At 52.5% G+C, this 10,236-nt stretch overlaps 1 protein-coding gene across 2 annotated transcripts in view; it reads right to left on the reverse strand.

The window, feature by feature from the left end:
- ATP13A4 (ATPase 13A4) overlaps positions 1-9,371 on the reverse strand; it is an 84,935-nt gene extending 75,564 nt beyond the window's left edge. For both annotated transcript variants that reach the window (XM_027848858.1, XM_027848857.1), the window contains exon 1: positions 9,133-9,371. In XM_027848858.1, the coding sequence (XP_027704659.1) occupies positions 9,133-9,195 (63 nt within the window). In that variant the 5' untranslated portion in view covers positions 9,196-9,371. The remainder of the gene's footprint in view (positions 1-9,132) is intronic.
- Positions 9,372-10,236: the final 865 nt, after the last annotated feature.

The following is a 10,236-nucleotide window of genomic DNA, read 5'->3' on the forward strand; positions in this document are numbered from 1 at the left end:
GTGAGTGTGTGTGAATGAGTATATGTGTGATTGTGTATGTGTCTATATGAATGTGTGTGAATGTGTGTCTGTGACTATATAAGTGTGTGACTGTGTGGTTGTATGTGTGAGTGTGTGCGAGACTATATGTGTGACTTTGCACATGAGTGTGTGTGTGAGAGAGAGACAGAGACAGAGACAGAGACACAGAGAGTAAGAGAGGGAGAGAGCCTGGGAGCAGACTGGCCCGGATGAGACACTTCAGGGCTCCCGCCCCGATGCTCTGCCAGCCAGGTTCCCCTGAGGTTCCTGCCACTCATCTTCAGCACTTGCCCCACTTCACCCGGCTGCTCAGCCTGGTCACCAATGCAAGCTAAGGAAGTGTTCCAAAGCTCTAGAACACAGCCCACGGGAGGGAACCCCCAGAGCCATCACTGGGAATTCTGGCATTGGGAGCAAAGCAAATGAGGCTACTGAGGGGTAGGGGAAGGGGAAAGGAAGGCACGGTACAGAGGACGGCCTATCTACGGGGATTCTGCTGTGCCAGGAGACTGGCCAGGCTGTCACCACACCGGCTGGTCACAGCATGGGGAAGCCCTCCGACCTTTGTGAAGAGGTCACTGGGAAGGGAAATGTTGAGCAGGAAGGGTGAGCAGTGAGGGTGAAGGAAGATCCTGGGAGGGGAGTGCCCTGGCAATGGAAAACTGGGGGTGGCAGTCCAGGACCTTTGTAAGCAAGGAGGGCGGAAGTCGAGTCTAACACGGACGACTGTGGCCCGGCCCACTGTCTACGGTGAAGCATCCTCGACATCCCTCAGGACAGTGCTCGGGAGCAAAGCCCCGGAGGTCCCACCTTAGTTCCAGTTTTGTTAACAGCCCTTCCTTGCCGTACTTGTACATCTGGACCACAGCTGGAGTACTGAGTTGAACTTTTTGTCCTCAGAATTTAAAACGAACACCGGCAAACCAGAGAGGCCCCCCAAAGGGGTAAGCCACGAGTCCAGAGGGTCTGAGGACAGGCAGGAAACTTGAAGTGCTGAATCCAGAAAAGGGAAGCGTTAGCCTGGAGAGCTGTCTCTAAACATCAGCACGGCTAGGGTGTTAAAGGGGTGGCCTCATTCTCTAGGCTGACCCCAAGAGGCAGCGGATTTCCAGCTTAGCTCCCGCCGAAGCGGCTGTGAATCGAACTGTGACCTCACCCCCTCCCGGGGCGCAGCTAGGGGCTGAGAAGCACGTGAGGGACTGAGCAGGCCAACAGGCTGGAGGGGATGGCTCCCTGCGGTGGAAGGGGGCCTGGGGGCGTGGATGGCCCCGGCTCCCTTCCAGTTGCAGGGGTCTGTGGGTCCCGTCAAATAACGCCGTTTTCTTAATAAATGTTGGTCGATTGGCTGACTGATTGTCCTGCTGCTGAGGGCCCCTCCAAAATCTTTCAGGGGGCGGGCAAATGACTCGAGAATTTAGCTCAGAATACAAGGCGAGACCGTTCTCCAAAAACAGCAGGTCCAAACCTGGGCCAAAGCAAGCGATGGCAGCAGCCCCCGATGTTTCCACCGGACATGAGCATTCACAAAGCGTCCTGTGACCCGGATTCCAACCTCTCCACTACCCTGCGGGCCTCCATCGTGCCTCGGTCCTCACCGCGAACGAGCAGCTAGCAAGAAACCAGAGCAGGATTTGAGCCGGGCTTTTCCTGACCCCAGGTCCAGTACTAATGCTGACCACGGCACTAATTCCTATCATCTCACAGCACTCACAGAAGTAGCTGCTCCCTTATCCCCATTCTAGAGATGAGGAGACTGAGGCAGGCAGAGGTTAAGTGGTTTGTCCAGGGGAGGACACAGCTGGTGGGATTTTAACTCGGGTGCTTCTGACCCTGAGCCCAGCCATCTGCCCCGCCTCACGTCCCCAGCAGCCTCTAAGGTTCATTTTAGAAGGAGGGGAACAGAACAATTGTTTCATGCATTGTGCCCATCGTGCGACTACGCATGGTCTCTGTCGGCGTGAGCTGCTCCACTATGATGAGCCATGGGTTGGACTTGAATGACAAAGGACCAGCTTCGAGTCTCGGCTCCAACACTTCCTAGCCGTTCACAGCCTCAGCTTCCCCATCTGTAAAATGGGAGTGACGACACCCGAGCCCCGTCCTCACATCCTGCGGTCACCAGCATCTTGTAGGCCTTCCGTCCCTGCAGAAATCAGAGCTGCCGCTGCTGCTCGGACATTACTGTCTGCATTTTCCGGGGCGAGGGAGACTATTGAGGGTAGTGCAGCTGGCCCACTTCAATCAACCCCAGCCCCAAGTGTTTGAGTCTCAGCCCAAGTGCCAGAATCGTCCTCCAGCCTGGCTGCACCCTTTCTTTGCCAAAATGCCTTTAGCTTGGAGGGGTTAAGTGGTCAGCGCCAGGGACCCAAGGCATTCCCCAGAGCAGCCACAAAGATGCAAAGAGGGCGGGGCCGGGGGTGCTGATCAAAGGCTCAGTCAACCTTAGGACACAGGGAGGAGTCAGGAAGTGTCTTTGCCCCAGGCTTGGTCAGTCTCTCAAAGGGTCCCCTCTGAGGCCTCTTTAGGGGCACAGACCCTCCGATTATGGCTTCAGTTTCCCAAGGAAAGTGCTTTCACATGTAGGTGGTGGTGCAGAAACAGCATGTTCTAAACTGCCTTTCAAGCCCTCCCTCCCACACTTTGGTTCCACGTGGACTCTCCAGGCTTTCACAAAGTCACCGAATCAGAAATCTGGCAGGCGCCTGGAGAACACACCTGGTGCCCAAGCTCTTGGATGGACAGTCCCACATGGCTCCTGCCCTGCAGCCTCCCACCCGCCGGCCTCCCAACGGGCATACAGCACCCTACCCTCATCCTGATTGGGCCATTCTGTGAAGACGGGGCGGCTGGCACCTCTCCTCGCGTGCCACCCCAGCACAGGCAAGGCTTCCTGCTCTGCCGCTTCGTCTCTTCATGAGCAGCTCACCCGGGGGCTCAGAGGCTCGTGAAGAAAACTGACCCTCACTGGCTCATCGTGTTCTGCCGCTTTCCCTTCCCTGGACCTCAGGACTTAGGGCAGAAAAGTCAAAAGCATAAATACACATGAGGTGACTTAGGGCTAGCCAGCGGCTGAGAAGCTTCAGAAATGAGGAAAACGGACACTGAGATTATCCTTGAGAAGGATCTACAGGTCGGGAGCAAGGCTCCCACATGGCTTGTGAAGGGACAGCATGTCCTCTGCGGAGGGAGGGGGTTCTCCCTTCCCCATTCCCACAGCTTCAGAGCCCTGGCCCTGGCCCCGGCCCAATAGCTCCAGCCCCACGGGGTGGCCAGACCCCAAGCACACAAGAGAGGGTCTGTTAGCATCCCGGGTCTTCCCGGCTTATTGGCACCTGCCAGACCTTGCCCTTGGCTTCTGTGGCCTAGAGGGACCCTCCAGGGCCTCCTCCACGGCAGGAAATGGCCCTGCGTGAGCGACTGAAAGGGAGCTTTTCACAACCGAGAGCACACGTGGCTAATTAGCTAGGGAAGCCAGGCCCTGTTTTAAGATGGGAAATCTGTTACCAGAAAGGCCCTTCCACAATATTTCACACCCATCCCAGTGAGAATCTGACCCATTTTCTCTTTGAATTAATCTGAACAACAAGAAATGCCTCTTTCCCATGCTACTTTTTCATTTCTCCCCAAAATGCAAAACTGCCGTTAGCCGGGGGCTGCAGACAAACGAGGCCCAATGCCCAGTAAGAGAGGAAATGCAACAGCGGGGTCCCCTTGCCCAGAAATCTGACAATAAAGGAAAATCAGGCCAGTGGCTGAGCAGGCAGTGAGCCTTAAGGGTGTGGGGGTGGTGAGCGCCGGCAGACCTGGGGCCCCTGGTCCAGGCTGGGAGCAAAAGTGGAGAATGAAATCAATTCCACAACACGTGACCTGGCTGACTGTGGACAGGGCACAGCCTTCTCTGAGCCTCAGTTTCCTCATATGTAAAATGAGGGGGTTGGACCAGGAATTCTTACTCTCTAATCCATGGACCACAGATTTCAAGGAGTCTGTGGAGCTGGGGAGCAGAGAATTGCATTTTTATTATCTCTAAACTCTAATTGAAATTTAGGATTTCCTTCTATGGGGATAGCACCAGCTCCTACTTTACAAGATTGTCCTGAGGACTAAATGACATATTTGTACAGCGCCTGCATACAGTAGGCACTTAATACATGCTTGTTTCCAATAGCACCTCTAGGGCTGTATCCCAAAGAGATCACACAAATGGGAAAAGGACCCACACGCACAAAAATATTTACAGCAGCTCTTTTTTGTGGTGGCAAAAAATTTGAAATTGAGAAGATGCCCATCAATTGGGGAATGGCAGAACAAGTCGTGGTATATTAATGTAAAGGAATACTACAGTACTATAAGAAATGATGAACAGGCTGACTTCAGAAAAACCTGGAAAAACTTGTATGGACTGATGCTGAGTGAAGTGAGCAGAACCAGGAGAACATTGTACACAGTAACAGCCACATCGTGTGATGACTAATGGTGATAGACTTAGTTTTTCTCAGCAATGCAAGGATCTAAGACATCTCCAAATCCCTCATGAGGGAAAATGCTATCCACATCCAGGAAAGAACTATGGAGTTTGAATGCAGATCGAAGCAGACCATTTTTTTCTTCTGTTGTGTTTTGTTTCCTCTTTCTGGTAGTTCCTCCTACTGGTTCTAATTCTTATGTACAACATCACTAATGTAAAAATATGTTTAATAGGAATGTATATGTATAGTCTATATCAGATTATGCGCCATCTTGAGGAGGGAGATGGGGAGGGAGGGGGAGAAAAATTTTAAACTCAAAAGCATATGGAAGTGATTATTGATAAATCAGAATTAATTAATTAATTAAAAAAATAAAAGAAATGCTTGTTTCCTTCTTTCCTTCCAAGCCTTTTGTACGTCTTACTGTTTCCTATCTCCTGCTTGACCTTCTAGTCATCTGATTGCAAGAAAAAAGGTCCTAGATAGGATCAGCATTCAGAGGGTCTGTGTAAGGATGTTAATTACTATTGTGAAGTCACGCTGATGGCTGGCCTTTCTTTATTTGTTTTGGTCTAGCTATGTGACATCACCCATTTAAGGATTTCCCAGTGTAGAAACACCTGCCACTGTGGAGGGTGAAGTGATCTGCCCAGGGCCGCACGGTCAGCATGTGCCGCCCAGGTCAATCTGGGTCCACAACCCGCCTTCCCTGTCATGTCCGGCTTCCTCTAGAGCCAAAGGTATGGAGGTGTCCCTTTAAGACAAAGTCTTTGAGGAGAGGAGACATGTGTCCTCGATTTGGTTTTAAAAATAATTTTTAAGGGATTAAAAGGTTAGAAGATGAGGGAACAAGATGGTCACTATCTATTCATTTTACTTACAATTATCAAATACAAATAAAAACAAGCCTTACAAATCCTCTCATCTTGCAGATGAGGAAACTGAGGCACTGAGTGGTTAAGAGACTCAGAGTCATCGGATTTAAAGCTGAAAAGGAATTTCAAGGCTGTCTAGTAAAACTTAGTCGTTCTACTGACGGGAAAACAGACTCAGAGACGCTGAGGGACAGAGCGGAGATGTGAACCCGGGCAATGTGGCTCATGAGTCCTGGGAAGTCCCAGGATCTGGGTTCGAATCCCAGACGCACTTGCTTGTCACCTCCGGGCCCTTGGACAGGCCTCAGTTGCATCATCTGTGAAATGACCGGCTGGCTCTGAGATCTCTTCCTGCTCTCAGTCCGTGATCCCCGGTCCCTCTGACACCCAATCTTATTTTCACTCCCCCCCAGTTGCCAGGGGACAGAGCAGGTTAGAAGCCAAACGTCTTAGGGACACTTGCTAGAAGGAGGAGGCAGCGTCTTTTCCTCACCTGCCATTAGGGGAGGGAAGTCAAGCCCTCCCTGGGAGAAGAGTCACTCGGCCTCCGCCTCCTCCTCCGCCTCCTCCCTGCCTCCTCTGCAGAATCCTCCCGGGAGTCCCTTCCTTCTGAGACTGCACCCTATCTGTCTCTTGTATGGAAGCATTTGTTAGCGGGGGTCTGCCTTGGGACTGGGAGCTCCTTGGGGGCAGGCACTGTCTTTGCCTTTCTTTGTACCCCCAGGGCTTAGCCCAGTGCCTGACCCACAGTAGCTGCTTAAGCATGCTTGTTGACTGACTGAGGTGGAGAGCTGGGCTTCTTCCTCCTCATCTCGCCTTGCTTCTCCCCAAACCTGTCTGTGCTCATTCCCCCGTGTGACACATCTAGAGCCGCACTACCCTTGGAGAACTTTCTGCCTGCCTTTGGGTGCCTGTTTCGTAAGTTCTTGGGCTGGCAGTGTTCTCCGAAACTCTGAGAAGGGAGTAAAGGTCCTTCCTGCCCCTGCCCTCCTGACTCTGGAGCTCAGGTTGCCTGGGGAAGGGTGCGTTGTGATGAGGCTAAGCCTGGGTGGCAACAGCAGTGCCACGGAGGGCACTGGCCCTGTTGGTAAAGAGGATTAAACCGAGTGAACCATCAGGTTTGACAGCCACCTGGGGGGGAGTCCCAGAGTATGAGATCACCAGGAACCTGGGGATGGCATTGACATACTGAACTAGGGCATTCTGTTTTTAATTTTCTTCCAAGGAAGAATTTGCTTCTAATTAGGTAGCTCAGAGCTTTTTGTAAAAACAAAACCAAAACAAACAAACAAACAAAAAAAGTGTATGTTCAGGACTGGGAGCATCCTTAGGCAAAAAGAGCCAGGAGAGTCTAATCTGATTTAGGAACATGAGCGTTAAGTCCAAGGAGCAAATGTCACTAGCAGCATGGAGAATGATGTTTCTCAGAAGGATTTTACGTGTTTGGCAAATGAGGAAACTGGGGCTCAGAGAACTCACAGGACTCCCCTGGACTCATCTGATTAGAAGAACCTGAAACTGCCTCCCTCCCTTCTTAGCAGAGGTGGGTGACTGTGAGTATGGAACATTACCTAGAACGTTGGACTCCACAGACATGTTACTTTGGGCAAAACGGTTTTCCCTCTTCTTTGTTCTAGAGCTATGAGGAGAGGAAATGTCCGTGATGTGAAATCAAATTCATTCCACCCTGGGCCAGGGTTCTTTCCTCAGCTGTCCCTCATGTTGTTTCACCTCAATCAGCATACTTGGGTGGCTTTTCAAGGGGGCTGCTGGGCCGTGTGCGAGCGTGAGCTCGACTCAGAAGCCATGGCCAGAGCTCAGACCACTGGGCCCCGACGGATCAGAGTGATCACTGTAGGGGAGGGAGGAATGAGGAGAATGGGGACCCTCGGTCTCCATAGAAGAGCAACGTGGCCCCAGGCAGGACGGGGTTCTGGGGGACGCCCTGTCCACACAGAGCCAGGCTGCTGGAACATCTGGCAGGGACAGCAACATCGTTCCTACCTGGCTGCATTCTCATCTGCAAGACCAGGGTCACCAAAGCCTTCCTCGTCATGGGACTGACAATCGAATGACCTTGAGGTCTTGCCTTGCCTGAGATCCAGAAGAGTGTGACTGATGGACCTGCTAGGACTAAGGGTCCGGGGGAGGGGGGACCCTGCGGAGCAGAGGCAGCCCTGGTTCCCCCCACCCAAGATCACGGGAGAACAGAATGGCCCGGCCTTGAGGCAGGGGCAGAGTGAGGCAGCAGAACGCTACTGGCTTTGGGCCAGAGGACCTGGGTGTGAATCCTGCCTCTGACACGTGGGTCTTCTCCGTAAGTTTGTGATTCCTTCTGTCAATAGCGTTTATTTTCAGAAACAGTATCCCCAGAATTTGCTTGGAAATGTACATACATGTAAAACGTTATGTACATGTATGTGTAAAACATGTACATGGATTATGTTATCCTATTGTATTAGTTTGTTTGTTTGTTTATCCTGCATGACCTTCCACAAATATCTTCACTCTGGCGCCTCACTTTCCTCATCCACCAAATGAGAGGGTTGGAGGGGATGACCTCAGAAGACCTGTAGATCTAGGGACACTCCCCGGGCCTCATTTTCCTCATCCGTAAAGTCAGAGGGTTAGACTAGCCAGTCTGTGAGGACCCTTCCAAATCTCCATCAATAAGCTTACAGATTCCAGAAACACCAACCGAGAAATCAGACAGAGCCCAGAGAACACAGATGAGCAGGAAGATGAGAATGACACGCAAGGAAAGAATTTCAGAGAGAAAAGGGAGCAGGGACCAGACATAGGAGAGACGGGCGCTCTCCTCCCCCCCCCCCCCCCACCGCGAGCCTCGGCCAGCAGGGCCCCTGTGCCTGGACTAGGGGCCAGAGTCTGGAGTCTCATCCCCTGCTCCTCTGCTCTGACAGCAGAAAGAAGGGAATCCGTTCCTGAAGGCCCAAAAATGCTGTTGCTATAGGAGCAGGTAAGCAGATTAGGCTCGAAAGACCAGTTTAAGCACTCATAAAGAATTTAATCATCAGGGCTGGTGCGGTTACCCAAGAAGACGTTTCCAATCGTTCCTGGCTGCGTTCTGCTCTCTATACAGGCACCCAGAGACTGCACTCAGTCTCGAGGACTGCGGTCCCATCAGGACCTGTCAGCAGCATCCCAGAGAAGGCCGGGGAGAGGCTGACCTCAGTCCCCTACCAGGCCCCTCCTCTGGGGCAGGTAGAGGGGAGACTCAGCCTGGGTGTGGAAATCATCATTGGGTTTGCTACTTTTAATTTTTTAACAAGGAATAAAAGTTCCAGACAAGGAGGGGAGGGGGGAGTGAGCCCTCGAGACCCTGCCTCTGAAGGAATCCTTCTCGACAGACAAGAACTGAACATTTTTGGATGAGCTCCAAGGATCCAAAGGCATCTGCCTTCTCCTTGCTCACCTCTTAGGAGAGTAATAAAGCCCCCTATGTGACTGCCTTCTCTCCAGGGGAGCTCAGTGTTCCTTCCCCCAGGGTCTTGGGCAGACGAGGGTAACCTATGTGGCCCAAGCCGGCTCCACTAGTCATTCTCAGAAGCTCATGGGGGTGGAGGGCTTCTCCTAGTCTGTCCCCTAAGACAAGCCTTCCTGCCTCTCCCTCAGCCCTGAGCCCTCTGCCCTGACGTTAAAGCTGCCCTGGGGCTGGTGGAGGCCAAGTGCCCCCTTCTGCTCCTGTGAGGAGCTCCAAGGGGCCAATGCCAAACCAAAGAAGAAGGAAGGGGTCAGGAAAGACTTACCATTTCGTTCTCCTCTCCTTTATTGAGCACAGCATGGTGGCCCTTCCCATACTTCTCCCCCATGAAAGAATGCTGGGTTTTGCCTCCTGTGAGTTCTGGAGAAGCTCTGCTGTCAAGACAGACTCATGGAGGGCTGCCTGGCACTCTCAGCAGCTGAAATGGTTAATGACCCAAAGCCAAGTTCAAGGCTCTTAAGAAAACACACACACACACACACACACACTCACTCACTCACTCACTCACTCACTCACAGCCCTACCTCTCCTGAATTGAAATGCTAAGAGGCCCAGGCTCCTCCCCCAAGTCACCCTATGCTGGAAGGACCTGCTGCTTCTACCTGGCTTGGGGCTCCCTGCTCTCCCCCAGTTTCGGGCCTGCCCAGCAGGAGGCTTCTTCCAGGCAAATGCCACCTCTCCAATGCCAGGCAGATTGGGGCTGCCAGGCCAGGACAATGAAGAAAGCTGGCAGGATGCCTGGGAGGAGGGCAGAGAGAGGGGAAGGCTACAGGGAGCTCCCATGGGGGAGGCAGGGGTTGGGGGTACAGGCCTGGGAGCCAGAACATTGACCTTGTTCCCAAGGAAGGGTCACCCCACAATGGCAGGACCTGGGGGAGGCCAGAGCCAGAATCACTTGCCTTGGCCAAATTGGGATGCTTAGGAGAATCCTAACCCAGCTGGCCTGGGAAGCCTGGTTGTGGCAAACAGCACTTGGATGGGACAGGGGTGGAAGTCTTAGGCCTCAGAGAGCCCTGGGTGAGAATCCTGCTTCTGTCACTTGTCAATGAGCATGTCTGTTGTGCCTTGCCCCATGTGAGCATCGTGGGAGGCCAAGAATATTAAGGAAAGGCTGCAGAAAAGTCAGCTAGAATTGTGATTGATGCCACAAATGACTACCAGCTCTGCAGAGAGAAAAGTCTGCTTCTTGAGGAAAGAAATGGCTTCATTCTGTATGCCTCTATCCTCATCACAGAGCCTGGCACACAGTGGGTACTTTGCAATTCTTGATGGATAGCTATCTGGACAGATGGATGGGTGGACGGATGAGCCTGAGTATCACCCACTAGCTCCAGAGCTGCTACAGCCCATCCCAAGGGCTCCCTGGAAC

This window comes from Vombatus ursinus, unplaced genomic scaffold (assembly GCF_900497805.2).
Source record: "Vombatus ursinus unplaced genomic scaffold, bare-nosed wombat genome assembly UNPS02006874.1, whole genome shotgun sequence".
NCBI classification, from domain to species: domain Eukaryota; kingdom Metazoa; phylum Chordata; class Mammalia; order Diprotodontia; family Vombatidae; genus Vombatus; species Vombatus ursinus.